The sequence below is a fragment of the Rhinatrema bivittatum genome, chromosome 11 (assembly GCF_901001135.1).
Source record: "Rhinatrema bivittatum chromosome 11, aRhiBiv1.1, whole genome shotgun sequence".
In the NCBI taxonomy this organism is placed as follows: domain Eukaryota; kingdom Metazoa; phylum Chordata; class Amphibia; order Gymnophiona; family Rhinatrematidae; genus Rhinatrema; species Rhinatrema bivittatum.
The window spans coordinates 87,922,809-87,946,274 of NC_042625.1; the positions used below are offsets into that span (position 1 = coordinate 87,922,809).

Here is a 23,466-nt window from a genome sequence, read left to right on the forward strand (position 1 = left end):
CGGCAGAAGGGAAGCTTACCTGCTGGGGGCGGAGAGTGGGGGGGCTCCCCCAGTCGCCAGCTCTGTACAGGACTGCAGTCCTGCCCGGGGGGGAGGGGGCAGCCCTCGCTCAGCACCCACAGTCCAGGTCTGCGCCGGCCTCTCCCTCCCGCATGCTTGTGGTGTTTGCAGCTCTGCTCAGCCCCAGCCACCTAAGCCTGACTCACTCACTCACCCACCCAGAAGGGGAGGGCCGGGCCGGGCCTCAGGCAGGAGGTAAAACAGGGCGCTCCGACATACAGAGGCGACGTGTGGGTGGACTCTAAATGCTGCCAAGCCTGCAAGAAAGACGCGTCCAGTGCACACAGGTAGTTAAATCAGCTTTCTTCAATCTGATCTCAGAAACATCAGCCGAGAATCTCCCTTCTGCGAAACCTACAAATAAAGGTCCAACAAGCTGTAGGAAAGGACCCTAATAATACAAGGTATCTGGGATCACCACCTACATAGGTGGCAACGACCTGTTAAGGTCAGTCAGAAACAGATTACACTAATCCGATAAAAGGGTTCGATGACCACTTGTGGCTTTTTATTTTTGATGGTTTAAGGACAACATGTGTAACCTAGAGAGGGGAGGTGATAGAGACATTTACTGTAAACACCTCCAAGGTTTACCTGCACAGGAGTTAAGCCTCTTTCAAAAAAAAAAAAAAAAAAAAGGAGGATCTAGAACGAGGAGATCATGGGATGAGGGGGAAAGCTAAGAAAATATTTATTTACAGAGAGGGTGGTGGATGCATGGAATTAACTCCCAGTGTAGGTGGTAGAGACAAGAAAGCATGAGATAACACAGGGGATCTCAGAGAGTGATGGGAATTGTAAAGCTAACCTAACTGGGCAGGTGGGCAGACTAGAAACGCACTGCCGTCTTTTTCTGCTGCAATATTTATTTATTTATTTATTTATTTATTTATTTATTTTTGGCTTTTCTATACCGGAAGTTCCTGTATAATATACATATCACTCCGGTTTACAAGGAAATAACTAACTATCACCTGGAAGGCGGTTTACATTGAACAGATAAAACAATTAAAACAATTAGGGAACAATTAGAACAAATTATTAAATCAATAATTGCTGAAACAGTTAAACAAATTATTAAATAAATTATTGCTGAAACAGATAAACAGAAAAGAAGAGACATGAAGGGCGCGAAGAGGCAGTTCGGGCAACTCCAGGGAAAGAAAATACATGATTATTAACTTTCAGTAAAATATTCCTATGTTTATAACACTTTAGGTCCTGAGAGAAGGAGAATAAAGTATCCCAGAAATCTCTGCCCTGAAGGGTTATTCTCTCAATGCTATGCACAGACTCCCTTCTGTAGGGGGAAACATGGTCCATACCAAGCTGAGTATAGGAAGAGCTGCTGCCATGGGGTACAGCCCCTTTACTACCACACTCTTCCCCCAGATAAGACTGTAGAAAGCATGTTCAGGTCCTGGGAAGATGGAAATCATTAGAGAAATGCAAATTATTATGTAGAATTTACTATAACCCATTGTTTCAATAATTGACTTAATATTTCTATCAGCTTTCACATCTATGACCACTAGAGTGCGCCCTTGAGAAGTTGGACTCAGCCTAAGCTCCTTATAAGAACAGCACAAAGATGACAGATCCTCTGCCACCATGAAAGAGGACAGGGTCCGAGTCCCTAGGACTCCCCAAAACTTGCCTGGTGCCTGTCCTTTCTCCCTTTATTTCTGAGGGACATGCTGGAATACCACCTCTCATTCCCCACTGATGAGAGAGAATGACTTCTAGGAAAGTTTATCAGCTATTCCTGTCCAATAGAAAAAACCCACGTGTCAAGGCAGCTGAATGGAGAGAGAAGTCTTATCATTCAGTTCTAGAGAGCTGTATCATTTTTCCCCCCTCTTCCTACACCCCTCTTTGTGAACTCTGCTCATCTGGCAAGTCACTCTTATCCAGGGCTCAATTTGTAGATAAAAACAAAGTGGAGCTGTGGAGCTTGATGAGGAAGAGGAGGGGATCTGGACAGGTGCCACGTGTGCAACATAAGAGCATAAGGTGGGGCAAGGATTCTGTCACCCAAACACACCTAAACCCCCACTTCTAGACCCATACTTGGACCCCCTCTTCCTCCTCCTTAGCCCAGTGCTCAGTCCCTGGCTGGTCAGCACCCAGCAGAACTGATTTATACTGCTCCACTGCCTCAGGTCCTGTACAAAAGGTAGCAGAACACCATTCTAGATTGTTCTTTCAGAAGTTAAAGCCTGGGTAGCATTGATTTAGCAGAAGTTTGAGACGTGTGAGCAGTAGGGTAGTCGCCAGAGTTAAAGCCTTGATGATTGGTATTACAGCTCACAAATTTCAAACTTGTGCTAAGTCAACCCTTTTGTTTTTGTTCTTTAGGCTGCAGGATCACACTCTGCTTGGTCTCTGCACAATAGGAGGGGAGGGGGCAGAGCAAGGGCTGAATTAGGGAGCAGAGTGCCTGCTCCAGGCTCCAACCCCTGCTGCTCTTGCCCTTAAATCTGAAAAGAAGTGGTGGAGCCCTGCTCGGATCTATGCCCTTCTCCTTCAGCGCCCACTCCATGCTTTCCACCTGACTGCACCATAGGCTTGGAATAGACTTCTTGAGTCAGCATGCTCGCACTCCTGCCTCCTTCAAATCCAGTCTAAAATCCCACCTTTTTTAAGCTGCTTTTAACGCTTAACCTCTTAATGATCCTGCTCACAGTCTTATTGGTTTTAACCTTTTTTTTTTTTTTTTTACATAAATGAAATTTCAAAAGTCTCTTTGGCCCTGCATGTTTGTCTGTAAGCTTTATGGAGCAGGGACTATCTTTCATATGCATTTGTACAGTGCTGCAGAGAGAAAAGGAGGGAATGTGATGATGCAGGCAGACAAATGGGGGGGGGGGGGGAGGGGAGAGAGAGAGACACCATGGGTCTGATAGATAGATAAATGATATTAACACTCATGAGGATGAGAGAACCCCAAAGTGGAAAACTACAAGTTACCCTAATTCTGGACCCACTTTCTTTCATTAAAAGCAAGTCGATTGGAAACAATGTTTCTATCAGAAACCCTTTTACAGCCCCTTTTTGTTTAAAAGAGATGTTGCATTAGTGTCTGATGCGGTTCTATCCAGCTCCTGCTATCTGGCACTATCGAGTGCCTTTATGATCCGGGCTGCAGATGTTGGCAGCTACAGGTAGGACTGGTATTGAGGGGAGGATATTCTTCCTCTCCCCAGGGGTCAGGAAGCAGGGGTCAGCGTGCCGCAGTGGGGCCACCTTTGAAGCGGCACTAGAGCAGAGTCCTAACTCAGGCAGAAGCAGGTTCTTGGGTGTCCTGGTACCTTGGTCTAAATTTGGGTCCGTTTGTGATGTAACCAGGCACTGCAAATGCTGCTCTTAGGATCAGACGATTCATATTGTTGCTTTACTCCAAATACGGACCGTAGCTTATAGCTCTGAAATCAAACAAAGGACTTTAAATCCTGTTTACCAGAGATGCATTTAATGCTTCCTTAAGCTTATCTAATGAACAAATAAAAAAAACAATTTTATATCTAAAAAAGGTCCAGCAGCAGATTAGGAGTGTCTGATCTAATGCAGCCTGCCTATTTGTACCTTCTGTTGTGCTGTCACAGGTCTTACTCTGTGGTTTCCTCCCTCCCTTTCCATCTGTCCAATGCAAGCTTGAGTTCTGCCTCCCTTTTAGCCCCTACCTCCTCTGCTGGAAGTCTGGTCCAGGTGTCCATTACCTTCTCAGTGAAGGAGTTCCTCAATTTATTTGAGCCTCGCTCCCTCCGATTTCATATCTATGGCATAAGAGAAATCCGAATGAATATATCCTAAGACAGGAGAAGCATGCAGGTCTGGAGTCAAATGCACCTTCTCCCCTTCCCTACCCTGCTTGTATTGAAAAGGAAGAGCCAAATATAGCCCCAGAGCCAGGAGAACTGCAGGAAACGCAGGGAGATGGGTGCAGATAGCGGAGAATGGAGCCTATTTCCCACGGACGCATTGAAAACGCCGCCCCAGTGCAGGTAGCCGAGTGGGTGAATGTCCACAGTTAGTCTTTACCCATGGCTTTTGCATCAGTTTTAAAAGGGAGACTGCATGCAGACTTTCACTTTGATAAATTGCCATGGGGACAAAGCACAGGCAGGTGCTTGCACCCGTTCTTCTTGCGGGTGAAGTTTTGCCGGAAAAGGTCCGCGCAAAGCTTTGAAAGTGTCATCTTGCTCCCCTGGCCTATATTTGCCCCTATCAATGCGACTAAAGCCATGCATTGACTTTTAGCTGCATGGGCTGGCCACTTTACAGAGGTGGAGCCCTGTCAATGGTTTTGAAAGTTTCCCTTCCCACATCCAGCCCAATTTTACCAAGGTTTCAGTTTGAGGAACCTTTCATTCTGCACCCAGGAATGCTTTACATAGTGCAAGGTGATATAAAGGATGAGGGAGGGGAGTGCAGAGCAGGGAGAGGAAAGAAAAAAAAAACCCAGCTTTTATCTGCAAATGAGCAGAGCAGCCGGGCCTGGACTGCATAATCAATCAAAGCACACAGAGACAGAGAGAACGAGTATCCGCACGGAGACTTTACCATGCTAGAATGATCTTGGGAAAGGCAGACTGCACGTCCATGTGTTTTTATAGAAAGGAAAAAAAACTGTGATATGTGTGGAGAGGGGAGGGGGAGGGGGTTACACCTCAGCACAGAGCAGCAGCAGGACAGCATCATCAGCCCAGGGCCTGGGACCAGAAGCTTTCTACAACTAATTACACCAAACTTCTGTGCAGTTTAATTTGCATGGACCACGTTAAGAGGCAGACAAGTGAAATGAGTTTGGCACTCTCTCTCTCTGAAGTCAAGTTTGATTCCAGAGGGGAAGGGGGGGTTACCCGATAATCCAGTGTCACCACCCATCTTAGGTAGGCTGCAGGACAGTGTAATTTCTGGGGAGAGGTGAAATGATCATTCTAGGGATTGCAGCCTAAACTTGGACCCCGTGAGGAAGTTTATTTGCAGCATGGACACCAGAGTTCCTCCTTTCCCACCCTGCACCCCCCTTGCCCCCATAGATGAGTTCCAGTTTCTTGGCTGAATACAACGTGCCGGTGTCAGAAGGCCTGGATACAGAAAGTCACAAATCAGGTAGCACAGTCCATCCCCTGCAAATTCTGTAAGCACTAACAGCACAGAATCAGAAAAACACAGAGATCACAACCCTGACAGAATTTCAGAAAATAAAGATATTGTGGGGGCATTTCTATACCAACTGATAAAAATATTCTCAATGCCAGAAAACCAGGCATAATAGTAAAAGGAGAAAAACACAAAAACAGCATTGCTAATAAAAGTGTCAGTATCAAGCAGCTATTCTGATCCAGGTATGGAGAGACAGAAAGCCATTATGTACTAAGAACTGTAATCAGAGACCAGCAAAACGCGTCAGAAAGAGAAAGAAACAGCCCTAATTGTACTGGTCAGGTTACCACTTCCATGCACCTCCACACATAACTGCAGCAGGAAGTCTCTGGCACTCTGCGAGGAATAAGAAAGACGACACGATGAGTGAATGTGAAAGAGTGAGATGATTCCCAACATGCCCTAGCTTGAGAAGGAGGTTCATTCCCGTCACAGGAAGTGCAAATCAAAACCATTTGGAGACACTCACATGTCAAAGACATCTAATAGGAGCAGACCTGGATGTGACAACCTTGTGACATGTGTCCGGTAATTGCAGAGGTTATTCCATCCTCAGCCAATGATGGAGTGAGAGGCTGAGGATGGAATATTTATTTACTTATCACTTTCCAACCTTTGCTGTCTGCCATGTCAGTCTTCCCCTGCCTTGTCTCTCTTACTACTCATAAGAACATGCCATACTGGGTCAGACCAAGGGTCCAACAAGCCCAGCATCCTGTCTCCAACAGTGGTCGATCCAGGCCATAAGAACCTGGCAAGTTCCCAAAAACTAAGTCTATTCCATGTTACCCTTGCTAGTAATAGCAGTGGCTATTCTCTAAGTCAACTTAATTATTTATTTATTTATAATTTTTATATACCGACATTCTTACATTAAAATGCAAATCATACCGGTTTACATAAAACAGAAAAAGCAGGAAAAAATATTTCCATAGTCAAATACAGAGAACTTAATAATTAATAGCAGGTAATGGACTTCTCCTCCAAGAACTTATCCAATCTTTTTTTAAACCCAGCTACACTAACTGCACGGACCACATCCCCTGGCAACAAATTCTTGTTTGCCCCATCTATCCTGTCCCTCTGTTTCACTCCCTTTAAAGCAACTTATTGTAAAATGAGTGAAGTTTCCAACTTAGCTAAACCTACCCCCTCAAAACAAAACTTAGCAGTTGGGTAGGGAGGAGATAAGCTTTTTAAGGCTAACATCTGGCTTTAGGGACTATTTAGGTCCCTTCCTCAGTTGATGGTGTGAATAAGGGATGTTACTACAAAAAAGATTTTAATGTATATTTTTAAAGCTTACCTGGATTTTGGAGGTGGGGGTGGGATAGAATGGAAAAGTCTAAAAGGCTGATACCAATTAAATAAATGAGGTCAATGATGCATAAAAAGAGATTGATCTTAAAGTAGGGTTATCAGAAGGCTTTAGGTCATAAAGAACAGATTGAGTAGGCCCTGATAGTGTCCTGTTGCAGTCAGATTTTCTTAGAAGTCAGAACTATAAGTTCATGTATCACTGGGCAACAATGAAAGTGTTACAGACCTAAAAAGGTCCTACTCTTTAGTATCTTGATGTGCTGAACACGAATATGACCATGAAAAGTTTTTATTGGCTCTCGTTTTGAAGATATTTAATATAGTTCACTTTCTATGTTTAGTCATGTAAATTTATCCAGGACTGTAAATAAGCCTAGAATGATGTAATATTGCATCATATTGCATAATACCATCATGCACACATCATCCAGAGTTTATTACATCATTTTCTGATGCAATGCAGTTCTACTGCCATGCTGCTGCTGAGTAAGCTGACGTCAGCAGTGTACTATATGAAGCCCAGTCAGAAAGGGTGAGCATTTGAAATATTCATGCTGGCTGACTACTGCTGGACACTCCGCAGAGATGCTCCCGAGCAGGTGTACAAGAGACAAGCAAAGAAATCTAAGACGTAGTCTATGACTTCATTTTTCAAACGGTATTAACCGTAGGTCTACTATTGGCATACAGTTCAAGATGTAATTATATTATTGCATATTACAAAAAAAACTAGAGCCAATTTTGCATTTTCAGTGTCACATTCATGTTTAGCACATAGAAATGTATAAAAATTGAATAATTTCATTTCCGTAACATGACTTTTGTGAAAATTTGTTGCCCAGTGTATTCAGTGGAGCAAAACCAGGCCTGACTCAGGCTTTCCTGGAGGACCTGGAGCCATTTAGTAACCCTATAATAACTATGCTTACAATGCGACCCCTTCTACTACAGAGATGTTGGAAAGCCTGCTCGAGGATAACATGACTAGGTTCTCTCTGTACCAGCGGCCCAGGCAGGACAGTAGTGCCTGGCTCGGTCACGCCCCCCATCATTCTTCCATTTCTCTCCAAGGTAAAATGTCAGCTCTTGATAGCGATAGCAAGGAACTCTTTAGAATGGCGGCCATTTTTTTCTGCTCATTATGCCCCTCTGCCAAGCATCCCACAAGAGGAGAGGTCCCCACCCTCTTGCCTGCTGTATCTACCATTTTATAGATGAGTTAACTAAAGAAGAGAGGTAGTGAGCATCTGCATGTTGGGATGCTGCTCATGACAGGAAAAGCATAAAGACAACTTATGAGTAACTTCTCAGCAGAGGGAGCCTTTCAAATGGTCCTGTCATTATATCACGCAATCCCTTCATTAGCAGCTTCTCCAGAGCCAGTGGTCTCCTAGCACTACCTCCATGCAAAGGACCAAGGAGTACAGTAGCCCCCATTTTGATGCCAGTGTAGGGGGCAGCAGGGTGGATGCTATTCTTAACAGTACATAGCTAATTCAGGTACTGAAAGGTGGGAGCTGGTTAGATTGGACTGTTCCACTTTGGTGGGCTTTGGTTCTGTCATTTGAGAGTTTTGGGGCTCGCAGGTTGCTCATTGTTCACTTAAGTCCTTTCTACCATCAGCTACCAGTGCATGGTGTGGCTGGTTGAATTTGGAGGCCTGGGTCAGGACACCAATCCATCTGCACCTTTAACACAGGAGGAACCTCCTTTTAGTAATACCAGCAGTCCTAGCAAGCATTTCAAGCAGGAGCAGAAGCAGCGATCATTCAGGAACTCCACCCGTTATCCACAAGGATCCATGCCTGCTGATTAAAACCTTCAGCTGCTGTAATTCTCATCTCCCACCTCTAGAGGGGATTTAGTATACCCTGCCCATTTCTCAATTAATTGTACATGAATTAGTGAAATATAACAAAGCATCTTACATTGTTCATTGTAACCAGAGACATTACTTGAGCTCAGGAGGTTCTATATACACAAGTTCCTGTCTCCAGGCACCTTTTTAAAGACTTTAAATGTGCAATTATAACTGAATACAGGAATATGCTAATATAACCCTCAGCACTAACATTCGCCCTGTCAGAAATTACTGTACTCCCGTTGCTAATGGCCAAACAGGCGCCCACGTCTTCAACCCTGCTCTAGCTGTTGCAGGCCGGCAGGGTAAGAAGGTTGCGATCTGTGCCCTCTCTTATAGGAGTCCCTGTCCTTCTGGAATCCTCGCACCGGCGGAGGGGGGAGGGGATACAAACATAGGAGCCAGCTTTGCAAAACTCAGTACTGTGAAAGAGTTCTCTCATTGTTGGGGTGCTCAGGCACCAATGGGTACCAAGAAGTTTCCTGCACCCAGTTCATGTTATAGTGCTTAGTTAGAATTTCTCTATACACAACACAGGGGCCACTGTCATCTTCAGTACAAGTTTCACTATATGGGGGGAGCCGGAAATCAGCGTAAAACACACACCATGAGCTTAAACTAGAGGAGTGCAAGCAAGCTTCTGGGGATTTTCATTCATCTGTTGCTCAGCTTTTAAGATTGCTGAAAAGCACAGCTACAAGTCTCCGAGCCACAAACTCTTCACACAGCATTCCCACCTCATGCCTTCCCTGACCAAAGGAACCAACTCTGCTGGTGCTTGATCACCTCCCTGGGATTGAACAAACGCTCTTATTGTATCCAGGGAGGGGTAATTTGTGTTGAGTTTGGCATTCCCCAATCATTTTGAAAAGTTGGCTCCTAGGCGGGGACACAGAACATACAGAGCAGCCCAGTTCTGGGACCAGGTGTGTACCAGCATTTCTCATTCATTTGAGGATACCCTGAAAATGTGGTCATGTGGACAGGTGTGAAAGCAACCAAGCAGCTGGTGCTAGGTACCTGGTTTTCAGGAAAGTTGATCTAAAAAGGAAATGCCACAAAGCCAAGAGCTGAGTACCGTTACTATAGCAACATTTCCAAATTAATTTTAGCTCCCAAGTAGACAGACCCATTAGTACATACACTTTTTCTCTTCAACCTGTTTCTTTTAAAATGAAAAATCTCTCTGTTTTGTAAGAGTCAGATGGGACCCGTTGTGCAAAAGCAATGCAAACAAGCCCAATGTGCGAACCCTGAGCCACACCCGGAAAGCCAGCAAGGTTAGTGCCAGAGTGCATGCCTTACTCAGCTACTGCAGAGCTAACCTAGCTTTGGAAGCCTGCGCAGTGTTCTTTCCTCATCAGGGAACAGAAAGAGGCAGGATTCCAACTCCAGACCTTGCGCAGCTGACATGATGCAAGTGAAAAAGGTGGATGTGAGATTAAATATAGCTGAATAATTCTGGCTGACTAAACTACACAGAATGCATTTTGGGCACCATAAGCAGGCAATTACTCACCAGACAATTATAGAGCACAAGAAACACGAACCTAAACATCAGCAGTGGGAACCAATGCTATAGGACTTAGAGGCAAATACTATAACTAATTCACAGCCAAATTTCTGGAAGATCGAGCAATCAATCTTGAACTATGTAAGTCAAGGATGCATCCCAAGAATGATGCCAACCAGAAAGGGATGGCCAAGATGCCACTTCTCAGGCTTCTCCTATAAACGCAGGCTGTTTGCCAATGTCCAAGGAAGGAAGCCAAGCTGAACGGCCTTTGGTAAGACCCCGTGCAGGAGGGATGTTGTTGTTCTTAAGTTGAATCAATCAGTTATGCTGTCCGCCCAGTGCTAAACAGAAGAATGCAGGAGCCAGAGCTGAACCTTGCAGAATGTGAAGAGTATATCCTATTTTGACAGCTCTCCTATAAACAGCCTGCGTTTGTAGGAGATGCCTGAGAAGTGGCATCTCGGCCATCCCCTTCTGGTATTGGAATCTGAGTCAAGAAGTCATCCTAGAAATTAATTACGGTCACTTGTCCCCCTGGAAGGGAGCATGCAGCACATAGGCTTAGGAGCCCAAAGAAAAGAAAGGTGATCTACTGGGAAATAATAATAAAAAAATACTGCCGCAGAGATTTCAAATTGAGGAACAGTTTAATTTCATGGTAACCACCACCTTGTTCCTTACCCTCCCACCTCCCCCCGGAGGAATGACCTGATCAGGTCAGATACAGGAGTAATGAACAGACATCATTCAGCATATAGGACATGCAAGGACCCAAAAGACCGCCCACTCCCCTCAAAAAAAACTAAATTCCAAAAATTAATCTACTAGTCCAACTTTCGCAGGCTCATGTATCAGGTATTACTCATGCTATTTCTAGGTCTATTTTTTAGCTGCGCAGTAATTTAGGAAGTATTGTCTGTGCATACATGCACACAGTTTGTATACACATGTGGGATATCAATAAGGGACTGTACATGGTACAATGTATACATTACATACACTGGTAGAGCAAACTGTATTCACAGAACAGTGGGTTTAGTAGATCAGTTTAGTGTGTACCTTATTGTATGCACATGAGCAGCTTGTGGTTACATTGCAGTCAGGGCCAGGGAAGCCCAGGCAGATCAATAACCTGTGGCCCCAGGACTACAAGGGACCCCCCATTGGCCAAGCCAAGCTGTCACTGAGGCACAGCTCCACCTGGCACTGATTGGGCCTACTACTTAGTTTCTGCCCAGGGATCCAATGTATCTAACACTAGACCTGATTGCAATGTGCAAATATGCAGCCCTGCATGCAAATGTGAGTGAGCCTTTACTGTGTTTGTAAAATGCAGTAATTATTTATATGATGTATGGGTGTAGAAAGACCTGAATGTACACAATATAGTATGCAGAGCATAGGCACTTAGTGGGTGTAGAGTGGTCAGTTAGTGTCTGTACACTGCATTAAGCATGCATATATACCCTGTGTGTGTATAGTGAGCAGACTGCATTTGAGTATACAGTGCATGCACAAGTAAGTAAAGTGTTATTCCAGGCAGGAGATATGCATAGCATTCAGTATATCATTTCCCATGCATGTTTGATACATTCTTTTTAAAATCTTGTACAAATATTCACAATTTTATAAAAAAAAAAAAAAAAGAGAAAGTCAAGGGTGGCCAGAAGAGACTTACAAAACAGGACATTTCCCCACCCTTGATACTGCAAAAGCACAAATCTTCAGCAAAGTGCCTGAAGAGGCAGCAATTTGAGTTTTGCATCAGGCGAGACTGCCTACAGTTCAAGTTTATCTTAGGAATTTCCTTAAGGAGCTCTAGTTGAAGTTCCTGCAAACCTTATTAAAACCAAAACTCCTTATTCTTAGTTCATAGTCCTGGGAGGTGCCAGTACCAGACCAGACCAGAGGTAGAAGGACAGGAAGAGTGGTAGGGCCAATTCCATGTCACCCTGCTACAGGCAGCATTTTAAGCATATTCTGCTCTCTGAGGTGCTTGTGAGGAACAATGCCAAGCCGCATCTCTGCTGCATCCTCAAGACTGCAGAATACTTGCTTTTCTATAATCAATAGAGCTTCTCTTATTTAGGGAGACACTTCCATCTCTTAGCTTTTCTCCGGTTGGAAAACTTCTTGACAAACCAATAGGTGCATTCTGAAATACCAGGAACCACTTGGCTTCTGAAACCAGAGACAACTGTCTTAGAGCTGTTAGAATGAATATAAAAGTCCAGAAATCTGGGCCAAGCCCAACAAAACCTCTTTGATCCATCAACCCTCTAGAAAGCACATGGACTGAGAATTTGATAAGTCCAGGTACTTTCTACATGTTATAGGAACCAATGGACAACGATGACCTTTTTGGAATTAAAATATTACTAGTGCAAGATACCATTAAAACTTCCTATCACTATTGGGCTTCTCTTCCTTCCTAAGTCCTATTAGGATACATGAGAGTTCTTCAAACTCTGAGGATGACTTTGGCAACAAGATTAATTTCTAAGAATTGGTAGCACCAGACCAGAAACACAAAGGCTCTCTCCTTCAGTTCCTCAAGAAGTCCTAAATTGGTCCTATAGGCGTCAAACATCTGAAGTAGCAACTCGTGTGACTCGTGGGTCAGAGTCAATCTCATAGCGATAATGGTATCCTTCCATTAGATCCCGGCAGGCATCCCTCATGTTATTTATCCACATCTTGATCCCCTTGCGGTTCAGGTAGAGAACAAACAGGAAGACCACACCTACAAAACCCAGAACCACACCCAGAAAGACATATGAGGTCTGCAATGTATTCTGATGGTCTTGATTGGCATGGCAACCCAAAACAGTCTCCTGAAGGGAAACTAATGATGCATTTTGAAGATCCTGGGGGAAGACACAAGTCAGTTTCTCCACATCAACCACCTTGTTGCTGGTGTTCAGCCATTCCACCAGGTCCTCAATATCACAGTTGCAAACAAAGGGGTTGTCCTTCAGGAAAAGGTGAAGACTTGTCTGCTTCCCCATCTCAGTCAGGGCATCCATTCTTAGTGTCTTGATGGCATTCAAAGTCAAGTCAAGCCTCTCAAGGTTAAGGCTGGCAAATGTGGAGTTCTTAATGTCCACCAGTGAATTGTTTTTCAGGTCAAGTTGCCGCAGGCTAGAAAGCCCAAAAAACATTCCATAGGGCAGAGAGACGATACCATTGTCAGTCATTTCCAGTTTGGACAAGTGGTGGAAGCCTCCATTGGAGATCGCATCTGCCAACTGCTGGATAACAGAGGAATTATAGAGGGAATGGCTCAGGTTCAGCTCCTGGATGGAGTTGTTCCCAGTGCTGAAAGCATTGGGGTGGACAGTGGTCAGGAAATTATTACTGAGGTCAAGGTAGCGCAAGTTGGGCAGGGAGGAGAATGCCTGCATCTCTAGGGTATTAATCCTGGAAAAACAGAGAGGAGGGGAAGAAAATGAATATGGACAGCAAAATGTTTCAGCACATATGCAGAATAACCAAGAACACTCAACTTAGTGCAGGGGAAAAAAACCCATCATGAAGGAAGCAGTCGGTACAAACTCCACCCAAACAGTCCCTGCATTGCAGGAAGGGTCCAAGGAAAGAGGTTCCCACTTAGAGCCACTTCTAAGGTGGAGCCCCTGCATTGGGGCCATCTCTGAAAGTCTTACCTGACAGCAGCATACTGCTATGGTTTCCTGCCCTCTAGCGCTGCTCACAAAAAAAAGTTTCAAAAAGCATCTAAAATCAACCTCTGTGGTACTCAGCCTTCCAGACTCAAGTCACAACTACCACTCATAACAGTGTCTATAGATCCTATACGTCTCTGCTCTTACTCTCTATGCATGAGATGAAATTCCCTATTCTATCCATTCCTCTCCTTACTAAAACCCTTAGCAACAGAGAATGCTCCTCCCCCACCTCATCTGCCATCCCCTCCCCTACCTTTACAAATACCATCTGAATCTTGGAATAACTGAGTGATGTCTGCGTTATTGACTACAGGTTATTATTATTATGATGTAATAATAAGCAAAGAGCCCATCTTCTCCACCAAAAAGTCAGACTTTGAAAGTAAAGCGAATGTCAAAAACCCTGTTGGCCTTTTTTTGTTTTTGTTTTTTTTGGGTTGGTTTTTTTTAAACCCAAGTATTTGAGATCCATAAATCAATCACAAAGAAACTGACAATGGGAAAATGTAAAGAACTGACTGGTAAAGAATCCTATCATGGTGCCTCCTCCAGACCAGAAAAGGAACTGCTTTTAAAAATCTGCCCACGTTCAGCATGCACAAAACTTCCATTTAAAGTTTGCACAAAAGAAGATGTTGCATACATCAAGTTCAATTTGCAACAAGTGCAAGGTGAACCACAAAGCCCGAGTACACAAAGCCCTTTCCTGACTTAACGTTTGGCACTGCAGGCCATCAGGAGAACCCTTCAAGGGCTCACCAGCCCTTGATTCCTTGCATGATTCCACCTGAATCATGTAAACTATTTCAGTTTCTGCTAGAGGGAACCAGCCCTAGAACAAAAGAAACAACTCTAGAAATAGGATATGGGGTCATCATTTACAGACAAAGTTAGAAAAAAAACTGAGCCAAAGAACGTATGGTTATATCTGTGGGCTTGTGCCACGTGTGAAAGCTCCATATCATTTTATATAGCAGCATGGGATAGTACAGCTGTCTCGCTGCCTATGAGGATGGTATTTTCCTATCCATCAGCTGAAGATATCGAGTGGTTAGGAAGACCTTCAAATTTCCAAGGATACAACAAGATACAGAATTGTGTGTTTTGCACCAATGCATTTACTGGGAGGGGTCTGACATTATGCATGTAAGCTGATTTTCAATCAAACAAGCTATAAGGAGAAAATATACAACCATTGCAAAGGCGAGGCAGGTCTTGACTGTCTACCTCTCGGATCATCACTAGCAAGGTTTGTTTTCCACAGAATCTGAGTGCACTTTCATTTTTTTTTTAATATAGCATTATTGCACAAAACAGGGTTATGAAAAAGGTCAGAGATGCCAAGACAAAAATCAAAAAAGAAAGTTCAGGCCCAGAAGACAGAAAACCATCAGTTAGCCCTACTGTGTGGTATTAAAACTCTCGAGCATGCTGTGTCCCTGAGGTGATACAGTACTTCGTCCTGGAGAACCCTATGCTCCCCTATCCAGTCTGGTTTCCATGATATCCTCAAATTCTCCCTGTGTAGATCTGAATGCACTGCCTTTATTAAGGTTTGAGAAACACTGTCTTGCATAAACCAGGACTACAAGTTCATAGATAAAATGGATATAGCTTAATGTGCCCCGACAACCTGCAATCACCTGATAATGCCCCTATCTCCATGAAAATATGTGTGCAGTCACCTCTGTTATAGGGAATCATTTCTTACTCCTGCTGACACAGACAACCCACCTCCTTCAAATAATCCTCAGATTATTTGTTTCAAAAGACTGCACTTTTTCATGCAAAACCTTGTATTATAAATGCATACATTTAAATTGTGTGTGGAGAGGGCTGGGCTAATACCCTTGCACGGGCCCTGATTAGAAAAAGAATACAAATTAAATGTTTAAAAAATACCCCCAAAATAAACAGGAGGAGGAGGAGGGGCCAGCATGGTAATTGTTCACACAGGGAAGCAGAAGAGCAAGCACTGGCCCTATGCAGCAGTGCTGGAGGAGTTCCCATCCCGCCCCAGTGAGAAGAGACTCTGCGTGGTAGTGAGTGGGAGCGACAGAGGAAAGGAAAGGAGCCAGCGTGTGTGTGTGTGTGTACCTGAGAGAGAGGGAAGGGGGAATAAGAAGAGAGGAGAAAGTGCATTGTGTTTCCTGCTCCCCTCCATCCACGGCAACCTCAGGGTGACTGAAAACCAGAAGTTCCCAGCTGTTACTTCTAAACATTTCTGGCAGTAAAAGGTGTTTGTGTGGCTGTTACTGAGCCCGGTGTGGGCTCTCTCTTGGGGAGCGCATCCCTTTTGGGTACCTCACCCTATCCCATTCCTCGCCTCCGGCAGCAGATTGCCAGGAGCTGTCCCTAACTGCTGGCATCAGTTACCACCTCCCACAGACTGACATCAGCATCATCGCGTCAGCATGTCAAAGGAGACACCTTGAGCTTGGCCTTTATTGATGATGTCAGGCTGGGGAGGCAGCTCGTAGAATTGATCACATGGCAGCAGAAAAGTTTCTGACAGGCCACCAACTTCAGCAGTCACCCTACGCCTCTGCTCAGAATGAGGCATCCGCAGTACAGGGAGGCAACTTCTGAGTCCCCATTCCCCTGGACCGTAAGAGCAAGAGGCACAATTATCAGTCACCAGCCTGACTAATCTGCCTTACAGTATAGACTTGCGGCCAGAGCTGCTTCCCCCATATTCAGTGGAAAGGTTTTCGTTTACTGTAGGTATCGGAGATGTGTCAGGCTATGTACTAGCATTACACTCAGCTTTACAGAGTCTTATAATATTAAAAAAAAATAAAAATAAAATGGTACTGGAAGAAAGTTGAAAGGAATTTAAACCCAACCTACTGATCCTTCAGCCTAACTTAGCCACCAAATAGTAAAATACACTTGATGAACCAGGTCCTAAATCTATTCCAAACAGAAGTCCGGGTAGAGGAGTCTGCGGAGCACAGTGGGGTTAGCCCAATGGTTTGGTGGTGGTAAGGTGCGCTGCTCTACAGGAGATTTGGGTTTGATACCCGAGCCCAGCTTCTATTTCTTGGGAGCCAGAGATACTGCACACGCAGGCAGTGTTCACAGCTTCCAAGGAAAGGGAACTTCTGCTATTGCACAAAGGAGGATCTTTTGGTCAGTCTCGGGATGCATACATCCTGGATAGCCTAACCTACACCCCTCCTCCCCCACCCTAGAACAGGGAGAATCAAGGTTTATAGCATTGCAGTTCCCTTAGTTAGAGGCTTCTTTCAACTGAACTCAAAGTCCAAAGTAGCAGGAGGAAACTGTTTAAATTTGAATAAGAGATTTTTTATAAACAGGGAATTGATTTACTTGTTACAATTTTGTGATTTTTATGGTTTCTGCTATTTTTAAGCGGCTAGTTTTTAAGGTTGTATTGTGTTACGTGTATTATCATCATCGTGGTTATGGGCCGATTTTAAAGGTATTACTTATGTTACAGTTATATTTGTATATTTTTGTAATATCTTCTTGTACATGACCTTGAGCAAACTGGTAAGGTGGGATTTAAAACTTAATGTTGTTAGTTTTGATTTGCATGGTTTGAGGTATTTTAAAATAAATAAATATATATAGTCTATAGTAAGATAATCGCTGGTCAGTTCCTACCATCCCATCTTTTTTCTTAGTTCATTCTAAGAGGTGGCTGCTAGCCTCTTTAAATTTGTTGGAACTCTCCCCACTCATCCCTCCAGACCAGGGCTTCCCAAACCTGTCCCGGGGACTCCACAGCCGGATAGCCACTATGAATATGTATGAGGTGAATTTGCATATACTGTGCCTCCATGATATGGAAATGTATCTCATGCATATTCATGATGGATATCCGGAAACCCCGACTGGCTGTGGAGTCCCCAGGACAGGTTTGGGAAGCCCTGCTCCAGCCTGTTGAATTGTTTTTTTACGTTTATGGTTATATATATTCAGGAAACCTTAGCTTCATGCTAAAATCCTGTTTGCTGGTCCCTGGCACAGAGGAAAGAGATGGGAGTTCATGAAAGGATTGTAAAAGCTACCAAAATAAGAGCACAACCAACTTTCAAAATGTTATTTGTTTTCTAAAACTCTGAATAATTTCAGCTGGTTAACCCCCCCACACACATCATCCAATTTTAGATCCAAACCTAAAGTGGAACTGAAGCTTGAGCTGGTGTTTTTGGGATCAGTGGCAGCAGTGCTGGCTCACAGTACGGCAGTACCTCCAGGGAACAGATGCCCAGGAGAGCTGCCAACATGGAGCCTGCTGGCTCATTCCTTCCCACAGCTCTCTCTTCACTTGGGTGGCCCCCCTCTCCCTGACTGTGCATTCTTTAAGTCAGGTCCGTGGTCTGGAAGAATATTAATCTGCTGCTGCTCTCTAAACGTGTAAATGAAGATTTAGCCAGCAACAGGACACAGGAAACCAATGTGGGTAATTGTTAAGTTTACATCCAAAGTTTCTTACCCTTACACTTCTGACCACCAGACTGCCTGGAACCCACCAACCATTGCTTGGCTCTCCCTGCAGCTGGGAGCTCTGGACACTGCTAGGGCAATAGACAAAACGTTCTTCCTCCCCCTGCGTCACAGGATGGGCAGGTGCAACAGTCCCCAGTGGACTAGAGAACATCTGAGCTTGGATAACGACCTGCACGTGGACCTGGTTAAAATGTGCGTTTATTTGTTAAAAGTCTGCTTCCAGAACTCGCATGCGCACAAGGGATAGGATAAGAGCTAAAATGCATCCAAAGATCCCATGGTGAGGGTGGGACAGGGGCACACGTGATTCAGTCTTACATTATATACATTTTCTTTTCTACTTCCATCCCATGACATTTGTTTTCCACTAATGCATTCCTTCTTCTATATCACTTTACAAATTGATTGTATAATTACCCAATTACAGCTGGACCTCCTCTTACTTAAATAACACAACTGGAACCGGGGGGGGGGGGGGCTGAGCAGCAAACACCAAGCTACATGGCTGCAGTTTAAATAAGAAAATCAGAGCTGGTGCAGCTCTGCCGTGGTGTTTCTGGGGAAAGGGACTGGTAGTGGGGGTGGCTATGGTCCTGACAGGTAGCTTCTTTCCTCGAGGGCTGGAAACAAGTCATGCTAAGAGCCTAAAGGAAGGAACTTGCTTCAGGTACAGTTGTGCATGGCTCCTAACCCATGTATGTAACTGTGTGCCGGACTCCTTAACCCATGTTTAAACAAAAGAATCTGGAGGGCTAAGGCCACAGCCTTAGCACGTGCGCGTCCTTGCGACAACCTAAGGTCAAACAGAACTGGTTTATGCTGGCCAGAGCCCAGTACTGAGTAGGCAACATCTCCCGGTCTCAGATCTGACGCTCCCCTTTCTTTCCAGCTGTGCCCCAGCATTCCAACCGCTGGAATCGGCTCTGCACTGTAAACCTTTACCTATAAGAAGTCATCTGGCAGCGGGGTGCAGATTCTATTAATAGCACGGCCCCGGCTATCATAAAGTCAATCCCCATGCCTGCTTCAAAAAGGAAGGAGGGGGCATTGTCATTACACTTACATTAGGAAGAAATTCAGCTCTGTATAAAAGTTAATCTAGAAATTACAGGGCTAGAGAATAAAGAAATTGTAAACTGCTTTTCTTAAGGCAGATACATTCAGCACAACTGTACAGGCATGAAGTTAAAGTTTTCTCTTTTTTTTCTGCTGGAGATCTAGTAATTTTTTTTTCTATAAAACGAAATGCAAAACTAAAAAAAAGATGCTACCAGACTGACCGAGATTGTGATGAAGTTCATATCTAATCGGATTCCTTCACCACTCATTTGATAAGAAGATTTCAAGGGTACATTCCTCGGGCAGAGAGAGCTTGGGCAAATACCTAACAATTTCATGCATCTTGAAAGTATAATTTAAGAAAATGAGGGGGGGGGGATGAATAGGAGAGCCCAAGGGGCCAGCAGGCGCATATCAGGGCAGTACTGATTGCCCTGGGTTCAGACGACCCCCCCATCTCTGGCATGTGCTGTTCAGCTATTAATGACCCTTCCCCAGGTTCCGGTCAGCAGCAGATCCAGGAGAAGAAGATCCGGGAGGAGGCTCTGCGAGGAAGGGCAATAAAACCCGCCTGAATCTCGGGCACTCGTCTTTAGCGGATGCTAATGCTCGCTGGAAGAGACTCCCTCGGACCTTTACATATTGCCAGTGCTGCATTTACTGAAGCCTTTTTCGCCATCCAACCGAAGGGCCAGCTCAGCCCATGCTGCCCTGGAGGCCAGAGCGTCCCTGTGCCCTGAGCACTTGTGATGTCCGATGTTATGCACTCTTTGAGCTTTATTTTTCCCCAAGTCTAAGAATTGACATTTCAAGAAAAAAGGATGTGAGAACTTAGGGAGATAAATCTCTGCCCCTTTCCCGGACCTGCGTTACATGAGGGGTCTGGTTGCATTAGGTATAGGGGTGCACATAGGAGACCCTTCTAGTACCCTCCCAAAATAAAATCGCTTTGTCAACCTGCTACAGCCTTCACTTTTCAGGCAGGTAAGCATCCGAAATAGCGCTTTCCCACTCAACTTCAGAACTGGGGAAAAAATAAAAAAAGAAAGGTTTCCATTGGGAATTGTTCGGTAATTGCGGGCGCTGTGTTCAGTCCCCTCCCAAGGAGGATCTCATCTAAGATACCCCAGCAAAATCCCCAAGGAGGCTGGACCTCAGGGGCAGCGCTGCTCCTCTCCTCCTCCTCCTCCTCTGCCGGGCAGGCAGCGTCCAGAGCCAAATATCACTGGAGAATAGAAATGGCTTCACATAAACTTGGGTTGATGTAGTTGTGATTTAGTCTAAGTTTGTTTGGGATTTTATTCGCTATAAAAAAAAAAAATTCAACTGGAGGCTGTTCCCTCCTCTCAGGGCTGTCGTGCGCTGAATTTTCACTCCAAGGATTTTTAAAGTAAAATTGTCATGAGCCCTTGGGAGAAAAATAAACCGCACACACGCACCTCCCCTGGTTTATCCCACCCTGCAGATCTGGGGCCAGGTAAGGAAAGGTGTGGGTTTTCTGTTTAACTTCGCCCCGAGGTGGTTCAGTATTTCCAGCGGAGCTGGGTGAGCAGGGGGTTAATATCCTCTGGTCCTGCGAAGAAAGGCAGAAGACGACCCCATGGCCCATCTACCTCCCTAATTCTCATCCCTCCCTCAGAGACCCCCTGCGCTGTCCTGAATTCGGATCCCGTCCCCGTCTCTACCACCTGCACAGGGAGGCCCTTCCATGCAGCTGTAAAGAAATATCTCCTGCGGTTACTCCGGACTCTACCCCTTGTTTTAGGTATTTACACGTCTCTTTCATTGTTCCCCCTGTCTGGCTTTCCCTCTAGGCCAGGGTATATTATTATGTTTAGATCTTTGGCGCGATACCATTTCAGTAGCTGAAGGTTTATATCCTTTTGAATAAGAAAACTGCCCACAGTTTTCCAAATGAGGTAGAAGCAGGAACGGAACCCTCCTCAGCTCAAGGGAAGGCCTCACACCCTCAAAGGGCTAATCTATCTCTTATACATTGCGTTACCAGTCACACCCAGCAAAGCAGCCCCCAATAAATATTCCTTCCTAGCCAGGCATCCCACCTGCTTATAAATAACCAAGGCGTCCCACCTCCTCCCAGCCCCCCGAGGCAGTCCTGGCGCCACGAGCAGAGGATAATGAATATCATCCACCTGTCAGGAGTCAGAGGCGCTGAGCCCCCCCCCCCCCCAAAAGTCAGAAACCGAGGGGAGCCCCCAGGACTCTCCGAAGTGCAAGGAGGCTGCGGTTGCGCGAGTCTTGGAAAGTGCAAAGAAAACCCAGATTTTGGATTATTTTCCACCTTTTTTTTTCTGTTTACGCGTATTTAGGAAGCCAGAATGGTCTGAAAAGTGCCGTGCGCCCGACGCCAATATAAAGTGAAAGGAGTTTGTGAAATTCAAAGCACACACTGTTCAGATTTACACATTCATTTGGGGTAACCGGCACAGAAAAGCAGGGACTACCCTTTAAGAAAAAACAAAACTGCTTTCATTTACCGTGCACCGATCGTGGCAGGTCAGACGTTTCCGGGACTCCTGGTAGTGGAGTACGAGTGCCCCTAGGAGTTAGAGAACCAGGGTTCAAATCCCCTTCTCTCAGCGACTGCTTGTGACCCTGGGCCAGCCAATTCCCCTTCCGTTGCATCAGGTACCCATTTAAGGTTGTAAGCCCTGCGGGGCAGGGGATGTGGCCCGCTGGCCGATCGTAAGTCACCTTGGAAAGGTGCGAGCTCAATCGGAAGAAATAGCAAGTGCAGTAACTCCACAAAGGATGCCCTGCAGTGCTCGGACCCCGGTTCCAGTTCCACCCCCGAACGCGTTTTACCTGTTGTTCGCCAGGGAGAGGGTGACCAGGTTGGGCAGTCCTCGCAGAGCCCCCCGACCGATCAGGCTGATGCTGTTGCCGGTGATGAAGAGGTTCCGGGTGTAAGCGGGAAGATCGGCCGGGACCCGCTTCAGCTCCCGCTGGACGCACTTCACGGTCCGGGCCGCTTCCGAGCACTGGCAGGAGGGCGGGCAGGACCGGCAGGGGGCCGGGGGGAGGAGGAGGAAGAAGAGGAAGAGGAGCTGCCGGGGACCCCAGGAGCGGGGCTTCCCCAGCAGTAAGAGATCCCACATTGCGGCCGAGTTAAACAAAAAAACTAAAATTAAATTAAAAAAAAAGTTTTGTTTTAATGGGAAGGAAATGCAATGCAATCAATTAAAGAGCGAAAAAAAACCCCAAACCGCAGCCGGGCTTTGTTCCCTCGGACGCGGCAGGATTGCACGGAAAAGCTAGCGGAGCCCCTTCCCTCCCAGCGCTCACTCGCACGCACAGTGGGGGATTAAATAGAGGGGAAGGCAGCGGGAGGGCGCTGGGAGGGAACTTTCCCGCCTTGGGGTACAGCCACCGCCTCCTTAAAGGGACCGCCGCAGCTGGCTCGGGGGTCGCGCAGGCAAATCTCAGCCCTCAGCAAGAAATGGGTTACAAAGGCCAGCAACTTGTGTGGCTTGGGGTCAAGCCGGCCCCCCAAGGGCTCCGGCCACAGCGCTGAGTCCCGGACCTGTGCACACATCTGGATGTCAGTGATACCCAGATGTGATCTAAGCAAGCTGCAGGAGCCCTCGGGCTGCGAGGCAAAGCCTGGCCTTGCGCTTTGGGGATGCAGGGGGAGGGGGACCTGAGATACTGATGTGCACCAAATAGCAAAAGAATGTGACAGGGCAGGAGCCTGAGCCCAGGCAGTGACATTTATTTATCATTCCTTTTAAGCACCTTTCCCAGAGGCCGGAGGTAGGAGCACAACCAATAAAATGGACATTTGAAGTGAAATAATACAAAACCTATGACAAATTCAAAGCTCTAAGGGATCTGAATTCACCCGCAATAGACAAATCACTACCTGCAGACCCCACATAATAATGGTAAAAATATAAATTAATAAGAAGTAGATAAGAGGACGTAATACTAATCATTAGTGAGGAGCTCTGGGTCCTGCTCCGGAGGCCCTACCTCCGAGAGGACATGGCCAGGGTAAAGGCATTTCGGAGAAATGCGGCACCCGAAGCCCTGTGAAATGAAACCCAAGGACCTAACCATGTTTTTTCCTTTGTTGCTCATTTCAGTTTATTTCATTTATGTTTTAGGGAGGGGGAGGGGAGCCTTTCTAGCCTCTCCACCCCCTGAGCCCCACTTCCAGGGTCCCTCCTCCCTACACCTTACCTTGGCCCAATGGGGTCCCAGAGGCAGGAGCCATCCCTGGTGGCTCCTGCCCCACTGGCGCCACAGCTGTGCGGAAAGAGCAGGAGAGACAGAGATCGGCTGAGGACTAGGGC

General features: G+C 45.7%; 2 protein-coding genes across 2 annotated transcripts in view; both read right to left on the bottom strand.

Annotated features, from left to right (window-relative positions):
- The window catches only part of SYTL1 (synaptotagmin like 1), a 43,208-nt gene extending 43,001 nt beyond the window's left edge, over positions 1-207 (bottom strand). Inside the window, exon 1 of the mRNA XM_029619507.1 lies at positions 20-207. The gene's annotated coding sequence lies outside the window, so the exon portion shown is untranslated. The remainder of the gene's footprint in view (positions 1-19) is intronic.
- Positions 208-10,678: 10,471 nt separating this feature from the next.
- On the bottom strand, positions 10,679-22,439 carry LOC115073346 (trophoblast glycoprotein-like). Its single transcript, XM_029571693.1, has 2 exons — positions 21,977-22,439; positions 10,679-13,346 (listed from the first exon to the last, which is right to left on the bottom strand). The coding sequence occupies exons 1-2, from the start codon at positions 22,267-22,269 to the stop codon at positions 12,509-12,511; spliced, it is 1,131 nt and encodes a 376-aa protein (XP_029427553.1). The 5' UTR covers positions 22,270-22,439; the 3' UTR covers positions 10,679-12,508.
- Positions 22,440-23,466: the final 1,027 nt, after the last annotated feature.